This window comes from Pediculus humanus, genomic scaffold (assembly GCF_000006295.1).
Source record: "Pediculus humanus corporis 1103172107627 genomic scaffold, whole genome shotgun sequence".
Taxonomy (NCBI): domain Eukaryota; kingdom Metazoa; phylum Arthropoda; class Insecta; order Psocodea; family Pediculidae; genus Pediculus; species Pediculus humanus.
The window spans coordinates 22,609-40,479 of NW_002987240.1; the positions used below are offsets into that span (position 1 = coordinate 22,609).

The 17,871-nt window shown below is 24.9% G+C and overlaps 7 protein-coding genes across 7 annotated transcripts; 4 read left to right on the forward strand and 3 right to left on the reverse strand.

Annotated features, from left to right (window-relative positions):
• Nucleotides 1-43: 43 nt before the first annotated feature.
• Nucleotides 44-2,086, forward strand: Phum_PHUM253660 (Palmitoyltransferase ZDHHC15, putative; the record flags this gene model as incomplete). The annotated part of the gene is made up of 4 exons (XM_002426388.1): nucleotides 44-314; nucleotides 389-515; nucleotides 1,719-1,834; nucleotides 2,058-2,086. 4 exons carry the CDS (start codon nucleotides 44-46, stop codon nucleotides 2,084-2,086), a joined length of 543 nt encoding a protein of 180 aa, XP_002426433.1.
• A 1,779-nt stretch (nucleotides 2,087-3,865) lies between these two features.
• Phum_PHUM253670 (paramyosin, putative) lies at nucleotides 3,866-6,328 on the reverse strand (the record flags this gene model as incomplete). Its single annotated transcript, XM_002426389.1, has 5 exons — nucleotides 3,866-4,024; nucleotides 4,107-4,296; nucleotides 4,385-4,500; nucleotides 4,596-5,159; nucleotides 5,534-6,328. The coding sequence occupies 5 exons, from the start codon at nucleotides 6,326-6,328 to the stop codon at nucleotides 3,866-3,868; spliced, it is 1,824 nt and encodes a 607-aa protein (XP_002426434.1).
• Nucleotides 6,329-6,800: 472 nt separating this feature from the next.
• Nucleotides 6,801-7,672, forward strand: Phum_PHUM253680 (uncharacterized protein; the record flags this gene model as incomplete). The annotated part of the gene is made up of 4 exons (XM_002426390.1): nucleotides 6,801-6,843; nucleotides 7,120-7,280; nucleotides 7,395-7,487; nucleotides 7,580-7,672. The coding sequence occupies 4 exons, from the start codon at nucleotides 6,801-6,803 to the stop codon at nucleotides 7,670-7,672; spliced, it is 390 nt and encodes a 129-aa protein (XP_002426435.1).
• Nucleotides 7,673-9,427: 1,755 nt separating this feature from the next.
• On the reverse strand, nucleotides 9,428-10,439 carry Phum_PHUM253690 (transcription elongation factor B polypeptide, putative; the record flags this gene model as incomplete). Its single annotated transcript, XM_002426391.1, has 4 exons — nucleotides 9,428-9,760; nucleotides 9,856-9,906; nucleotides 9,985-10,059; nucleotides 10,434-10,439. The coding sequence occupies 4 exons, from the start codon at nucleotides 10,437-10,439 to the stop codon at nucleotides 9,428-9,430; spliced, it is 465 nt and encodes a 154-aa protein (XP_002426436.1).
• Nucleotides 10,440-10,793: 354 nt separating this feature from the next.
• Nucleotides 10,794-11,475, forward strand: Phum_PHUM253700 (uncharacterized protein; the record flags this gene model as incomplete). Its single annotated transcript, XM_002426392.1, has 2 exons — nucleotides 10,794-11,081; nucleotides 11,152-11,475. 2 exons carry the CDS (start codon nucleotides 10,794-10,796, stop codon nucleotides 11,473-11,475), a joined length of 612 nt encoding a protein of 203 aa, XP_002426437.1.
• A 382-nt stretch (nucleotides 11,476-11,857) lies between these two features.
• On the forward strand, nucleotides 11,858-16,309 carry Phum_PHUM253710 (uncharacterized protein; the record flags this gene model as incomplete). The annotated part of the gene is made up of 15 exons (XM_002426393.1): nucleotides 11,858-11,954; nucleotides 11,991-12,068; nucleotides 12,217-12,371; nucleotides 12,471-12,657; nucleotides 12,739-12,841; nucleotides 12,950-13,285; nucleotides 13,513-13,702; nucleotides 14,242-14,365; nucleotides 14,445-14,642; nucleotides 14,784-14,983; nucleotides 15,121-15,274; nucleotides 15,371-15,573; nucleotides 15,677-15,868; nucleotides 15,963-16,084; nucleotides 16,288-16,309. The coding sequence occupies 15 exons, from the start codon at nucleotides 11,858-11,860 to the stop codon at nucleotides 16,307-16,309; spliced, it is 2,361 nt and encodes a 786-aa protein (XP_002426438.1).
• Nucleotides 16,310-16,832: 523 nt separating this feature from the next.
• Nucleotides 16,833-17,861, reverse strand: Phum_PHUM253720 (Dehydrodolichyl diphosphate synthase, putative; the record flags this gene model as incomplete). The annotated part of the gene is made up of 3 exons (XM_002426394.1): nucleotides 16,833-17,233; nucleotides 17,310-17,620; nucleotides 17,701-17,861. 3 exons carry the CDS (start codon nucleotides 17,859-17,861, stop codon nucleotides 16,833-16,835), a joined length of 873 nt encoding a protein of 290 aa, XP_002426439.1.
• Between the last annotated feature and the right edge of the window lie 10 nt (nucleotides 17,862-17,871).

Sequence of the window (17,871 nt, forward strand, 5' to 3'; positions counted from 1 at the left end):
CAGAGCACATCACTGCAGCGTGTGTGGTACATGTGTTTTAAAAATGGACCATCATTGTCCTTGGGTTAACAATTGTGTTTCATTTTCCAATTATAAATTTTTTATATTATTTTTGGGTTATGCATTATTATATTGTATATTTGTCAGTTTGACAACATTACAATATTGCATACAGTTTTGGAAAGGTGAATTAAGTGGAATGGGAAAGTTTAATATAGTTTTTTTATTCTTTGCTGCAATAATGTTTTCCGTTAGTCTATTGTCATTGTTTTCATATCACTGCTACCTTATTTTACACAATAGAACAACATTAGGTAAGTTTATTTCGCTACTCTCGCATTTTCCCAGGGATTGATTATTATGTACTTGAAAATATATTTGGTTGCAGAAGCTTTTCGAGCACCCCTCTTCACTGCTGGTGCCGATAAAAATGGTTTCAATTTAGGAGCTTTTAACAACTTTCAAGAAGTTTTTGGAGATAATAAGAAAACATGGTTTTTGCCCGTTTTTACAAGGTAAAATCTTACTTAACTAATCACATTTTTATAATGCCTAGTTCTTCAACTTTTAAATATTTTATTTTTTTTTAAACCACATTGTAATATCCTCGCTAAAAGTTACAATCTTGAAATATTAAATTTACTCTTATGTTTATTAAGGTGGCAAATTTTTTTTCAATTGTCAGATTTTATTGAAAATAATTCTTGTGGAAAAAAAAAAAAGACACTTTTGCCATTATTAGTTCAATTTGTTTTTTTGTAAGTCACAGGAAAAGGCCCTGAATGATTTTTAAAATGATTTTTTCTAGTCTGGGAGATGGGATTACTTACCCTGTTCGTTCACAACATCAGGCAAACTACAATTCAATGGGGAAAACTGAAAACAGGTATAATAACATAAAAATATTTCGCTTGACTAGAATTTTGTGGTTTGCTATTATTTGAGAAATATAAAATGGAAAAAAATTTTTGTAATGTGCGTTCCTAAAATTTCCTCTGAAAATTAATTTTTAACTGTAAGATTTTTTTTAGATTCTTAACAAAGGTTCAAACATTTTTTATTTACTTAACTCTTTTTTACATGAAATTAATTCATAACACAACTTAATTGTTTTTATTGGCTTTTCTGTTTTTGTTTTTGGGATTTTTCATAAAGTTAAATAAGCAAGCTTTGTAACGGTTTTTTAACGGTTTTTTTTTTTTTTTTTATTAACGTTTCATTTAAAATCTGCAAATATTTTTTTCCATGTAAATAAATTGTGAGCCATTATTTAACTAATTACTTAAAAATTGGGTATTGTTGGTACAAAATAATAATTTGATTTTTGCATGCCTGAATTTTATTAATTAAGAATTTTTAGTCAGAAGGGAAATGAATGATATCGATGATTATTTTCTAACTTTTTCAAGGATTTTCAGGTAGGAGAACTTTTTTTTTTTTTTTTTTTTTTTTTAAGTGTATGAGGAGGAACCTGTATTAAACCACTACAAGAATTAAAAGTAGGATAGAAATTATATATATTCTTGAGTTTTCAAATCCCTAGCCTTAATATTTTTATACAAATCGAATGACAAACCAATCCTAAGAACGAAGAACTAGGCATAAATAATTTTTTTTTTTTATTTAATTATTATGTGAGGGGGGGGGCGGGGTGGAAATTTTTTTTGGGGGTTAATAATTTGATCGAAGGGACTGCAATAAGTAGTTATTAATTGCAGTCTGGGCGATGGTATCACGTATCCCCAAAAATCAGTGGATGAAGATTGTCATCATCTTTTGGGTAGGAATCAATGGGGCGAAGTCGGTGGTGATTATTCTTCTAGACAGGAAGAAGGTACGTTTTAAATTGTAAAAATTAAAAAAATTTGAATGATTTTAAAAATTGTATAAAATATTTAAAACATATTTGACAAAAAAAAAAAAAAAAAGTTAAAAAAAAAAGTTAAAAAAACAAAAAAACAATGAAATTGATTTGTTTTGGCGTTTTCCAATTGTTTTTGTTTTTTTTGTTTTTTCAATTAATTAACACTTTGCCTTTTTTTTTTCTTTCAATTTAGTTGGTAGCCCTGATTTTTCCTACAATTGACCTTGTTAAACATAGAAATTAAAAAAAAAAAAAAACAAAACAAAAGCTGTCCAGTACAAGTTAAACCAAAAAAAAAAAAAAAAAAAAAAAAAAAGTTTTGATATTCTTCCAAATGTTGTGTGCGCGTGTAAAAAGTTTTTTTTTTTATTTTTTTTTATTTTTCAGTATTTCTGTAAGTTTTCCTCAAGTTATATATTTAACTTAAATGAAATGATTCAACAACGGATTTTGTTTTAAATAATAATAATAATGATAATAATAATTCAATAAACTTTTTTTTTCAGCGATATCAATCCAATACTTGACGGATACGGAAATAGTATGATTATAAAAATCGAACCAGGTCAAAATTCAACGGATAGAGGAGGAGACGTTATTTAATAGAAAATAAAATAAATAAATTAGTAATTTTTTATTATAGACTATTAAATGTGAAGAAAAAGAGGCAAAATTATTTATTATTATTATTATTATTATTATTATCATGTCGTACGTAATTTAATCCGACTGAATTTTCTTTTTTTTTTTTGCTCGTAAATGATTTTGCCTCCATTTTTCTTTTTGTCCTCTTAAAAAATTTTTATTTATTTATATATATATATATATTATACATATACATTTTAAATAATAATGATATTAATTCACTCTTTACTTAAAAAAATTATTATTATTATTTTAAAATATAGATAGTTACTTACTTACACACACAAGCAGTTATTAAAGATCTTTAAATAAAATTTTAAATTTTATAGTTTTTATCTGTGTTATCAGGAGAAAAGGGAGAAAATGTGTGATAAGAACCGTTTTTACTGTTTAAATGTCAAATCGGTTTTTCTTTTTTTTGAACGTATCACTGATTGATTAACGCATTTTTTTATTATTATTATTATTTTATTTTGTTTTTATAGGAAAAGTGAAGGAGGAAAACAACACTTAATTAAGACTTAATTTTTTTTATTTTATTTTATTTTTTTTTTAATATTCGTTAAAATAATTTTTTTTATATAAAATGAAATTTATCGATTTACTTATGCTGGTTTTTTTTTTTTTTTTTTAAACAAAAATGATCAAAATAATTAATGAATTATAATGTTAGGTAATTTTTTTAAATCGTTTTTTATTTTTTACATTTAGATTCAAATTTTTTTTCTTATTTTTATTTTATCAAAGAAAATCTCAAAGGAAAATTTTTATTTTTATAGTTTAAATTAAAAACCGAAAAAAAAATAAAAAAAAAAAAAAATTGTCATTAAATAATAAATAAATATAAACTTTCAAAATTTTTTATTTGGAAATTTTATTTTATTTTATTTTTCTTTTCGGGGGGGGAAAGAAAATCGATTAATAATAATAATAGTATTTTATAATGACGTCATCATCGTATTGATGACATTTTTTTATATACATGTTTTATGGATTAAAAAAGTAATTAACGACGTGTAAATCAGCCATTTTTTTTTTTTTTTTTTATTGTTTGTTATATACAACTTGAAATGAAAAATAATAAAAATGTAAATTATTGTATTATATGAATTATCATTTTTATTTTTTTTTTGTATAAAATATAATATGCAGACTGAAAACAAATAGCTCAATATCAAAAATATTTTGCAAACAAAAAAAAAAAAAAAAAAAACATAAAAATAAAAATTTAGTACTCCAAATAATTATAAAAGCAAAATACAAAATTTATAATTTAAATTTTTTTTTTTTCATTTCTTTTCTTTTTATTTTGTTTTGTTTTGTTTTTGTTGTTGTTATTGTTGTTTTAAATGTTTTTCATTCCTTAGGTGATTCTTTTTTATTACCTCCATCTGGCAACCATAATCCTGAATCGATGCATCTTTTCATGTGGTATCTGGCTTCGTCTTCAGGCATGTTAGCTAAAGTTGTTTGAAGCAATGGTATGTCTGTTGTTTCAAAACATTTCTTTAAATCCTTTAAAATCGGGGGAAAAAAAAAAAATGAAAATTCGTTTAAATATTTATTTAAAAAATGATTTATAGTAAAAAAAACTTACTTCTGGAAGTGATTCTAAAACTTCGATAGGATCCAAACCACCTGGACCTAAACGAGCTTGCCTTTCCTCTTCTTCGACTTCTTTCATTAAAACATCTAATTTTTCTTGAGCTCTTTTTCTAATTCTATCTTTAAATGCGGTTAATTCATCTTCAAACGATTGTTTGTAATCTACATCGCCCACTTGAATCCTAAAAAATTATTTTATGTTTTATGTTTTTTTTTTTTTTTTTTTTTTTGTAGGTAATAAAAATTTATTCAAGTTGTTCGTCTGCTCACTTGCTAAAAAATGATCCAACACAAGCTCGAGGATCTACATCTAAATGTTTCGATAATTCCAATATGTATTGCATACACATGCATTGATGTGCCACGTGATCCATAAGACTTCCTTTCTGGAATTAAGGAAGAAAACGTAAGTATGAGTTAAAATTATTATTATTTAAAGACTAAAAAAAAAGGGATTCAGGTACAAAAGGGAAAAACTTACTTCTTCCATTTGCAAATTGATGCACCAGAGAACTAAATAATTGGCAGTTTCTTCGCAAACAAGATCTAAATTATCCTGCAAATACTTTTTACTATCATCATATTTTTGTAACATTCCAAAATCTTTTATTTTTTTCTCATTGTCTTTAATAAATTTTTTAAATTTTTCTTCTCTTTCCTGATCGCTCAATTCTTCTTTAACAACTTTTGGCTTGGTGTTTAAAACGGTTTTTGAAAAACCGGAATGACTAATTGTATCAACATTCCAAGGAGTTAATCTTTCTTTTTTCAAAAGCTCTTCATCTTTAGCTTTAAGTTCACTTGCTTCCTTTTCAAGCTCTTCGAGAACTTTTAATAAATCACCCATTTCACAACCTGTTTTTTTTGCCATTTCTATTTTCTCTTTGGTTTCTTTAATTTTTTTTTTATTATCATGCACCTTTTGATTTTGAATTTCTCTAGCACTTTTCATTTCTTCCATTCTTTCAAGTCTGGCTTGATGCCTCCATCTGAATAAAGATGGAGTATCAATATTTGGATGAGTGTCATCTTCATCGTCAGATATCTGTGAAATAAAGACAATATTTTACTTTCATTAAATATAATTTTACACTAATATTTTTGGTAGAATCCTACCTTTGACACCTGCTCCATCCCTTTTTTTTTGAAATTAATTTTTTAAAAAATTATTTGCTCTTGCAAAATCTTTAACTTAGGGGTATCTGTATGTTCTCATTAATTTATAAATCTAGCATGAGTTAGGAAAAAGGGAAAAAGCAGGTGTCAAATTATAATAAATAACCGAATTTTAACAAATAACACATTAATATATTTATTAAAAATTTATTTAATTTGCATGTATGAATAGCAAAATTAAAAGTAAATATTTTTTTCCACTTATATTCATTATTTTTCATCACTTTCTTCTGACTCTTCAACCAATGAATCTTTTAAAATTTTTTCAGATGATTTTAAACTTTCTTGTTTTTCTAATAAATATTTAATTCTCTTTTCTTTTTTCATAGCTTTTTCTTCTTTTTTCCTTTCTTTTAATTTAGCCTCAAACATGGCTTTAAACTTTTCATCCCTAACATCAATTTTATAACCAATTTCTCTTCTTATTTCTTCCGTCAATTTGTCCTTCTTTTCTTTGACTTCTAAAGCTTTTTTATTTTGTATATCTACTCTTTTTTGAAAATCAGCTATTTCTTTTTTAACTAATTTAACTTTTTCAAGAATCATCTTTTCCATTTCTTCTCGAATTCTATTGTTTTCTTCATTTTTTTCCTTCACCTTTTTAACAAGTTCATGAAATGAATCAGGTTGAGCTATTGCTTCAAATTCTTTCATTGCTTCGAGTTCTATTTTTGACGGCCATAATATGCTCGGATTTACACCACTTTCTTTTCCATATCTACCATATATACGTCTTCTAAATTTTAAAGAAGAATGATATTCTGTATTTGGTTTATATGAAATTTTATCATGGATTGTATCATAGTGGTGGGGTAAAAGTTTTGATTTATTTTGCATCCTCATGATTTCGGCTTCAGTTTTTGCCTTTGTTTCTTCATCTTTTTCATCGTCTTCAAAGTTAAAATAATGTAATTCATTTTGTTTTGCGTTATTTTTGGACTGATGTCTTACAGCAAGACATTTGACATTGTTGCACAAATTGATGATACCTTGTGACGCGAGGTATTTATTTCCAAATGAATAACTTAACCTTAACATTGTACTTATCAAAAATTTGTAAGTTTAAGTATTGAAATACAATAACACTATTAATTATAACATTCGTACCTCAATATCTTTCCACTTGCTGTAATCAACCATTTTCTTTTTGCTTCTTGAAAAAAATGTTTCACGCTACTGACGACACCGCCTCAGTGAATTAATGCTATAAAAATTTCGTCGTGGTAATAGATATAGAAAAGTCTAGAAATTATTTTTAATAATTTAATTAAAATTAAAAAATTTTTTTTTTAATTATCTTTGGTATTTTTTAAATTTACAATTTTCTAAAAAATTTTATTAATTTATAAACATTTTAATTCGACATTTTAAAAAATTGATTTAAATTTTTAAAAAAACCTTCAACTAATTAACAAAATTATTAACAAGTTTTTACTCTATGGTTTTTTATTTTAATTAAAATCCTTGTTTTTAATAAATAAACGTTTAATCTTTAGATTATGTGAAAATTATGGTAGCCGGAAAAATACGTACCAAAGTTGATACTTCTGGGGGTATTGTATTTTTTTCCTTTTGATATTCTTTATGCTATTGTTTCTCTTTTTAACGTTTCTAAAAATTCTGATTGACAAACTTTAAAAATTGTCGATTCAATTTAATAAATTCATTAAATTATCTTCAATGATAAAATTTTTTGAATAAAGAGAAATAAATTCATTTGACTAAAAATTGAAACAATTAATTTATTATTTTACTTTTTTGATCTTAATTAAGTTGATCTTAAAAAATTGTAATTTTTTTTTAACTAAATATTTTTTTTAATATTCTAGAGTTAGTTGTATACAGTGAGGCAGCAGTACGTAACAATGCAGCCGTTGTTGAATATTGCAGAACATCCATGGCAGCTTTGTCAGGTGGAACAGCTGGTCTTTTAGGGCTGACAGGATTGTATGGATTTGCATTTTACATTTTTGCAATATTCGGTTTGTGGGTGAGCATTTTCATTTTTTTTTAATCATATTTAAATTTTAATATTCTTACCCTTAAGGAAAACTTAATGTGAAAAAATAATTTTTTTTTCTTTATAAATTTAATTCTATTTTAGGCTTTACTTTTAATTAAAGCCGGACCACAATGGAGAAAATATTTTATCAATAGAAAATTATTATTAACTAATGGATTTTTCGGGGGATTATTTGTATCCTTTTAAAAATTGATTTAAAATTAAAATTCAATGCAATTTCAATTAAAAATCATGAAATATTTTTATCCTTAATTAAATTTTTACAGACATATGTTTTGTTTTGGACGTATCCTTTTATATCATTAAAAACTAATCTAATATTTAATAATGGCATAAAAATTAACACTTTTGCAAAGTAGATTTTTTTGTATTATTAGTCAACGACAGATTGTTTGTTTTATAAAATATTTCAATTTCATTGGTGTTATCTGTCAAACAACTACTAATAATTTTCTAATCAGTCAGATGTAGTTTTTGAGTTTTAGTCAATTTAATAATGAAAAAACTAAAAGTTTTCAGGCTCAAAATCTGCTTCATTGATTGCTACTCGTTGTTAATTTTAAAACTTTGACTTATTTATTTTATTAATTATTAATATTTTGTGTATATTACTTAACATTATAAACCAGGTTTTTATATGGAATGGTTCATGTCTATTAGGTTTCTGTTTTATCAAGGTTTACAAGACAACAAAAAAATACAATAGTATTATTTAATAATTTCAATTATACCAATGCATTATTTTTCAAGTGAGTTATTATTATTATTTTTTTTTAAATAATAGAGTAATTAAACAAATGAAATAAATTATAATTAATATAATTATAAAAATTTTAAATAAAATTTTTTTTGTGATAAATTATTTTCTATTTATTTCACTTAAAATATATATAACGAACTGACACTTAATTTTTTTTTTTTTGAATTTGAATCTTGAATTATGTCTCCAGAGTTTTAGACAATAAATAATATTTTTTATCCAACCTTTTTTTTTAACATCAAGGATTCTGGTATTAAATCAACAGTTAATAAAATTGTTTAGTGAGGATTTTTTAAAACTAAAATTATGCAGTAGTATTTTATTTTTTTAATTTTAAATGATTGTGATTAAAGCGAAAAAAAAGTTAAATTTTCTCAGAAACATTTAAATTGTATTAATATTCTTTTTTGTTTCCAAATTATTTATTTGAAATTAAATTATTAATTAATAAAAAGAAATTTATCTTAAACTCAATTCAAGTGCAATAATGAGAAAAAAGATAGTTTAATTCTAATATGTATATACATATATAATATTGAAACGCCATTTTTATTTTTTACTAATACTTACTCATTATACTGAACATAAAGAGCCTGCAACTGAAAAGTTAAGTTTTTAACAATTTTATGTGAAGATGATAGTAATATTTAAATTAAAAAACAATATGTTGTGTAATAATGCATATATTTTGTCAGGATGGTTAGAGGACAAATTATTTTGTAATCCTTTTTTTGAATATTATACTCGAAATAAAAAATAAATTACAACATTATAATAGGTTGTACAATATATTCTTTAATCACAGGAATAATTTTAAGTAAATGAGTACATTAAATTTTCAAAATTGTTTTTTTTTTCACAAATAAATAAATTAAGATTTAATAAAAAATTTAATTATTATAATATTATTACAACAAATTTTATTTATAATTAGCTTGATATAAAAAATGTGTTTATAGGAAAGGCAACATAATTATAAATAAAAAATGCTTTTTTCATTACTATTTTTAAAATGTGATCAAAACAAATATATTTTTCTAAAATTAATCAGAGTAAGCATTTTGTAGAAATTATTAAATTTACAAATCAAAGTTTTGAAAAATTTTTTTCTTTTTTTTTTTTTCTTATTTTACAGCCATATTATTATTATTATTATTATTATTATTATCGTTTTTATAATTATTTATTAATTTTGCCTCAATTACATGTTATTTTGTGAATTTTTTTTTAATTATGATGAGTAATTTAAATAATTTGTGTGTGCTACTTAATAGCAGCTACATGATTGCTCTTTGTTTTGTTTAAAAGCATACAAACATTTTTTTTTTTGAACAATAAATATAATTTATAAATTTTAGCAATCTAAAAAGTTAGCAGCCATAAGTAGTTCTAAAGCTATTTCAGGTGCTATTGGAAATTCAGGTATTTCTGTCGAACTATTGGTATATCTGACTTTATATGCAAAGTACATGCAGACCTTTTGTAATACATGAGATGGTATTTCTCTAAAATTAACTTCATTAGTTTCATTTTCAGCAAATTGTCCAGGGCCAGAAAGCATAGCTTTAATAGTACCTGAAGTGATTGCATGCTTTCTCTTCACAATAAATTCATGGCCATCAGATGATATTAATTTTACATACATTGCATCAGGACCTTCACACCCTCCATAAATTTTTTCTTCTTCCTAAAATTTTTTACACACTAGATTAAAATTTATTAATTTATTTTTATCGAAAAGGAATTACAAGGTACTTAGGATTGGAATCAGGATTCACATACTTCCAGCTCACAAATTTCTTCAATACCCTTCTCAGATTCTTCTTCTTGAGTCTAGGAATTAAAAAGATGAAACAGAAAGGTTACAAGGTGAAAATATAGGTAGTAAGGTTTAAAGTAAATTAAGGATACCTCATCAATCGTTTCTGACCCTTCCCCTTCGTTATTTGGTAATATTTCATCATTAATTGGAGCATCATTCAAACCCTAGAGGGAAAGTTAAAGGATTAATAGGTTGTTAATTGTAATTAAGAATTTTTTTTACTAAGGAAATAAATACAAATAGGAAATTACAGATTTATTTAATTTTTTATTTATTTAAAATTTTATACATCATGAGGGATATTAAAATTTAAATAGGGTTGAAAAAATTGATTTTTAGCCAATTATTTTAAGAGAATAATTAGAAATTTACACAGGATGGTAAATGACTAAACCAATTAATGAAGTGTCAGTAGAAAATAAATATTCGCAACGTACAGCAGTTAACTAAAATTATTATATTTTTTTACTAAAAAATCCCAATTAGGTAAGAGTAAAAATTTTTTAAAATTAAATTAACGCATAAATATTGCACTAACCTCCATTTCACTCATTTTGAATAAATGTTATACTTTATTTTAATTAAAATAATGACGATAAATATAAAATTGTTGATGTTGAAATTTGATTGAGACTAAAGTGTTGCGTTACTTTTATATTTACTATTGGTGACTGCTGAAAATTTTAAGTTTTTTAAATTTTAATTTTTTAAACGGCTTTTTTTTTTTTTTTTTTTTTTTTAAATTAAAAAATATATTGAATAAATTTTTTTTCTCCAACATTAAAATTTTTAATTAAAAAAAATTAATTAAATTTTTTTTTATTTCAGATAAATTTTTAGTAAAAGTGTCGCGTTCTTATATGATTTTCTTTAATAATTACAGTTCATCAGACATGCAATGTTATTTTTTGAAATAGATAAAAAAAAAATATTTTTGTCTCTATCGATTGCTATGTTAGCACTAGTCGGAGACAAAAATAGTGAAAATCAAAATAATCGATTGGTAGCTGCCATTTGTGATAATTCAACCCATGGATTAATTGGCGCCTTTACTTGGATTGGAATGTTCATTTCTAAAACTTCAAATCCTAGCATTGGATTTATTGCTGAAATTTTATTATGTGGAATGTTTTCTTCTCTAATGGATTTAGACCATTTTGTTGCTGCCAAATCATTTTATCTGAGGGTTATTATTAAAAATTATTGTACTTTTAAATGACTTCTTTAATAGTAATTCGCCTGTTTTTTTGTTTTAGGATGCGGTAAATTTAAAAAATAGACCGTTTCTTCATTGTACAACGTTAATTTTAATTATTGTTTTGTCTCTCTTATTAATTTCAATTTATCAACAAATTTCATGGTTGTACAAATTCGGATGGATTTTATCAGCGGCATTTTTTAGCCATCATATCAGAGACAGTAAAAGGCGGGGATTTTGGTTGTGGCCTTTTGGTTCTACTCCTTCCACTCCTATCGGAATTTACATTATTCTACAAATGTTATTGCCACATATATTTTCTTTATTTTATACTAAAATGAATTTTTCAAACAAATTTTCTTCATCGTACTTTATTGTATAATCTCATGATGTCGTTAAAGTATTTATAAAAAATTTCTAAATAAATTAATATTTTTATAAATTACTTACAATAAATTGATATTTTTATGTGTCACCCGTAATAAATTAATTTTTTTTTTTAAGTAAAAATTGTCATGACTGAGTTAATAAGTAAATAAAATAGTTAAATTAAATCAATTTGTAAAATACTAAGACGTTAATATTTTAATAATTAATTCACAATTAAAAGAAGATAATTAAAAATTAATTTTTTTTTGTTGTTGAAAATTTTAAACTAAAAGTTTTAAGAAATTTGTAATCTTAACGATAAATTGAAATTGAGCGGTCACCATATTAGCCTCAATGGTTTTTTAAGTAACGCGCTATTAACCTCTAGAGGCGATATGGCTTTATTTAAAAAACCTAAAAAAAATATTAGAACTAGAAATATTGAAAAAGATGATGATGATTTGGAAAATAGTGAAAATCTCACTAACGACGGTGATGAAAAAAATTTTTCTTTAATAAATAATAAAGTTTCAAAAAAAAGAGATAAAGAAAAAGATATTCAAAGGAGTAAACAAACTACTCTGTTGAGTTTTGGGGATGAAGAAGGTAAGTAATAATATTTTTTTAAATTTTTTTAAATAATTACACTATTGCTAAAGATTTTCTTTAAATTAAAAAAATTTTTGTTCTGCAATATTTTTTTAAAAATTGCTAATAACTATTGTCATATGTAATTATGCTGGTATAATCACAGAGGACGGTGAAGTTTTTCAAATAAAAAAATCGCCTCAAAGCAAAAAATTAGTCAGATTACTAGATAAAGAAAGAAAAAAGAAAAAAGATGTACAAAATAAAGATGGAGAAGAGACACAACAAAAAAAAGTTGAAGTTAGCAATGATGATATAGTGGTAGGTTCAGCAAGTAAAAGCTTACAATACTTGTATCATTATTGAAAAAATTGGCAAAAAATTTATTTAAAATAAATATATTAATTTAATGTCCTGTAGGTTATTTTAAAAAATGATGAAGAAGAAAAAATTAAGCAGGAAAAACTTTTAAGAGAAAGCAAGCCAATCATTCTTAATGGCAGAGCAGCATTAGCCGCTGGGAAAGATGACTTATCTTCATCTGATGATGAAGGTTCTACAAGACATAAATTTTCCCAACCTGATCGTGCCAGAATTATGATCGAAAGTAAGGTTTTTTTAACTTTTAAAAATTATTATTATCATGTAATCCATTAGTGTTCAGTATTTATGTATGCAAATATTGTAGGTGGTAAAATTCCTGATGCAGCTACAATTCATGCAGCAAGGAAGAAAAGACAACGAGCCAGAGAATTAGGTGCTGATTACATTCCGGTTGATGTAAATCAAAAGTCAGTCAATTTTTTTTAATTTATATAATTTAAGATTTAAAAATTTAAAGTGGTTTATTTTGTGTTGATATTCATATCAACATTTTGATAAAAATTAAATAATTTCAGGTATAACTCGAAAAGTAAATCTAGATTAATTGGAGAAGACAATGAAGGATCTGACGAAGATGAAAAAAGAATTGATATGTCAGTTCACATAGAAAATAGAGATCGAGACCATCAGTTAGAGAATTTTTATAATGAAGAACCTTTGGCTCCAGAAGAGGATGAATGGGAAAATCAACAAATCAGAAAAGGTGTAACAGGTGTTACAGTGGTAAATAGTCAGCCATCATCAGCTTTGCAGGAACATCAAACCAATCAGACTCTGTTTACCAATGTTATAGCTCCACAAAACAAGGAATTGCCCACACCTGATTCTATTATTGATAAAGTAAAAGAAAGGTAAGTCTTTTAAAAAATTTATAAAATAAAATTACTTATGTTAAAGAATTTTTACAATTGATCATTTAAATCTAAGAGTCTTAATAACTTTGATTAAATTTAAATAAATGAGTTTAAAAGGTAAGAATCGTAACACATTTCCTAAATTGTAATTTATTTTTCTTATCAAGGTCTCTCCCTAAAAAATTATTTTTTAAAATTATTTCATAGAGCAAATTAAATTTCAGGTTAAATACACTTAAAGATATTCATACAAGACATTTGCAAGATAAGGAAAGAGCTGAAGCGGATTTGAAAGATTGTATTAAAGAAGCTAGTCAGTTGGAAAGTGAGGCTCCAGGATTGGCGGAAAAATTCCGCTTCTACCAAGAAATGCGTGGGTATGTCACTGACTTGGTAGAGTGTCTTGATGAGAAGGTGGGTCCGATATAATGATCTTCTCTGTATTGATTCTGGTGATCAATGTAAACAATACCTTGGAGAAACATAAAAGAAAAAATACATTAATTATTATTAATATTATTTTTATTTCAATAAAAAATAAAATGTGGAACGCTTCACGAAAAGTAAAAAAAATTGTATTCTTTAGGAATTATCTAAAATTAAAATTGCTTAAGTAAAAATAGTTGAATACATGTATAGTTTAGTTTTCTCCTTTTTTTTTTTGTTTCTTTGGATTTTTTAGTTTTTATTTTGAATTTAAAAAAATTTTTTTTTTTTTTATTGTAATGATTGTAATGATTGGTGATGATTTTATGATGACATTTCGACAATAAAAATAAATTATTAATCAATGGTAAGAAAGTAGTTGGAAAATTTATGGTCTCAATGTTTAAGGGAAAAAGATTATGAATTAAAAAGCTTAATTAATTATTTATAGTTTATTCTGCTTTAAGTTTAAAAGAAATATTTGTGAAAAAATTAATCTAATAAGAAAATTTTTTTTTCTCTTTCAGATGCCGGGACTTTTGAAATTAGAAGAAAAGGCTAATGATTTATGGACTGAACGTTCTGAATATTTTGCTGAAAGAAGAAGGCAAGATGTTAGGGATCAAGCCGACGAAATGTCTCCTTTTGCAAGTAAATAATTAACATGATATTGAGATCTTCATGTTTTATATGAGAAAATTCAAATTTTTTTTTTTTTTTTGCTTTTTAGAAAATCCAGCCGGAGGTTTACGTTGGAGTAAAGAAGAGGAAGAAGCCAAGTCCAGAAGAGCTGCCGAACGAGAGGGTAGAAGAACAAGACGAAGAAGAACCAGGGAACTGAAATCTTTGTCTAGTTCTCACATAGACGGAATGTCAAGTGATGATGAATTAACAGAATCTGAATTAACAGCTTTTAAACTTAAACTTGGTATAAATTTTATGTTTTTTAAATACTTCACGATGTAGATTCACGTATTTGATACACATGACCATGAGTTACAGTTTGTTTTATAAATTTGTGAAAAATGTGTTTTCACATTTTTTGAGTAATTTTTTTTTCTCATTTCAGACGGAATAAATAGACTTGGCGAAGGATTATTAGCGGATGTCGAAGATGATTTTGGAACAATCGACGGAGTTGCCTGCCGATTAGAACTATGGAGAAAATTCGACTTAATATCATATACGGAAGCATATGCCAGTTTGTGTTTACCAAAACTCTTAGGTCCTCTAGTTCGATTTAATACTTTAACATGGAATCCGATTTTGGTAGCTTAAATTAATTTATTTTTTTTAGAATCACCGAAATATTAGCACTCTCTAATACGATACGATGTAGCAATGTTATAATTACTTTTTTTTTTTTTTTTATTCGTTCGTAGTTCATTTTAATTGATGTATTACAGGGTGACGTAATTGATTTGGAATGTACAAGATGGTGGGGAAGATTATTACTCTATGGAATGAGAGAAAAAGAAACGTGCGAAAGTCTTGCCAACGATCCAGATGTACTTCTTGTTCCTTTAATTATAGAAAGAGTTATTATTCCTAAACTAACTCGTAAGTGTTAAAAATATTTTTTAAAAAAATTGTTTTCAAATTGTTTTTGTTTACGACAGGTTTAAATTTCGTTAAAATTTTTTGTTTTTTTCAAAGAGCTTATAAAATGTTCCTGGGATCCGATGTCGTCTTCGCAAACTCTTCGCTTAGTCGGCCTATTAGGAAAATACGTAAATGAAACGCCGACATTGGGGCCCAAAAGTCGTCATTTGGAAGCATTATTGCAAGGGATTGTTGATAAACTTAAATCGGCCGTAGATAACGATGTTTTTATTCCAATTAATTTAAAAATGTACGACGTATTCATTTTTAAAAATTTCATGCAAAAAAAAAAAAAACAATTAAAATTAAATTTTATAAATAAAATTTCTGAATTTTTTTTTTAGGAATGTTGAAACAAAGGGAAATTCTTCAGTATTTTTTCAAAGGCAGTTTGCCAGTGCGGTTAAACTATTAAGAAATATTTTAAGTTTTCAAGGTTTTATCGGATCAGAACATTTGCAAGAAATTGCATTAGATTCACTTTTAAATAGATACCTAATGGCGGCTTTAAGAACTTGTACTCCGTGCGATGCCATACAAAAAGCTAATATGGTGATTCAAACGATTGATTATTATTCTTTTCGAATTAAAAAAAAAAAAAGGGGGAAATTTAAGAAAAAAGTAAATTTTTTTTTATTCATTTTAGATAATTATGACGTTTCCAAGATGGTGGTTTCAAAAAGAAGCCAAAATTAAAAAGTTAGAAATGTTTACGAAACATTTAAAACTTTTAGCGACTCAAGTTCACGAGTATGATTCTACAGAGAAGTTAGTAAAATTTGTTTTTTTTTTTTTAAATCAATTAATTTTTTTTTTTTTCGAAGAATTTTTAAAAATTTTTTGTTTTTTTTTAGAGAATCTTACGATCTTGTAAGTAGATTACTTCGTACAATGGAAATAAATTGCTCGGATGTATAATTAAAAGTTAAATAAAATAGAGAAATAAAAAAATAAAAAAAATTATTGTAAAGTGTAAACAGTTTAATAAATTAATTAATTCGTATCTTTTGTTTTTGTTGTTGTTATTTTGTTTTTTAATTGTTTTTTTAAATCTCAAATTTTACCCAAGCATTAAATTAATTCAGTAATTAATTAGTTTTGGGTAAATTATGATTTATTTTCCGGAGATTAAAAGAAAAATTCACAAGATTTTAATTGTTTTTTTTTTTTGTCTTTGCTGATAACAACAAATAATAATTTATTTTAAATTCCAATAATATATATATATAAAAATAAATATAATAAAGTAGTAATTGTATTGATTAGGATAAGGCTGCAACAATACAGTACTATTGCTAATTACATCGAAAAGCAATGAATTTTTTTAAAATGGATATATTTTTATATAATAACAAATTATTTAATAATTTTAAATAAATTTTCACTGGTTTTTTCACAGTGCAGCATATTTTTGAATTTAAGAAAAAGAAAAAAAAAAAGAAAATTGATTACACCATACTGGAATTACTATAATCAGGTACTCCATATTAATAATATAACCCTGTTTAAAGGAACATTAACTTATAACTTTTTTCATTTTATCTAATCTTTCCGAATATAAATCTGATAAAAATTTAATAGTTCTTTCATTATTGATTGTATCACAGTCTTTAATTTTAAGTTTGTTTAGTATTTTATAACTTCTTTGGTAAAAGAAAATTGCTTTTAAGAGTTCCCAAAATGTAAATTCAGGCCATAAAATCGATGTGAAATAGTAACAACTGTAACTACTTTGCCATAGCATAAAATCACTAATTCTTACTTCGCCAGAGGTTCGAATAACTAAATCTGGAACATCACTGTTTTCAGAATATAAGCTTTTTCCCAATAAATCCATACTAATATCACTTAATTTCAGTCTTTCCTCCTTGACACCTTTTGAAATGCATCTAATAGATTCACATATTTCATTTTGACCTAAAATGTTGCATTTATATATATATTATCAACTTTTTTACCAATGCATTAATATTTGAAGATGATAAAACATTACCTGTATATGAAAAAGCTACAGTCAAACGAACTTTTGTGTTGTCTTTGGTTAAATAAACTGCTTTTGAAATCAATTGAAAAAGATCATGAGGCAACAATGATAAATCACCAATAACTCTTATGTTGACTCCTTCTTTAATTAATTTATCTTTTTCTTCTAGAAGTTTTTCAAATTTTCGCCTAGCTAAATTCATTATTTGATTTACTTCATCTTCACTTCTTTTAAAATTTTCAATGCTAAAGGCATAGACAGTAACTTCGATTATTCCTATATCTAAGCACCACCTTAGAACTTCAGTCAACTTATCAAATCTAAAAATACAAAAAAGTTATAATAATTTTTTTTAATTTAAATAAGAAAATTACTTTAAAAAATGAGATCTACAACTTACCCTCTACTGTGTCCCTCTACCTTCAAAACTTTGTTTTTATTGGCGTATCTACGATTACCGTCCATAATAATAGCTATATGACGAGGGATGTATCCCGTTTTAATAACATTGATACATAGCTTTTGTAACGGATTTAATTTAGTGTCTAGAATCCACGACATAATTTCTAAG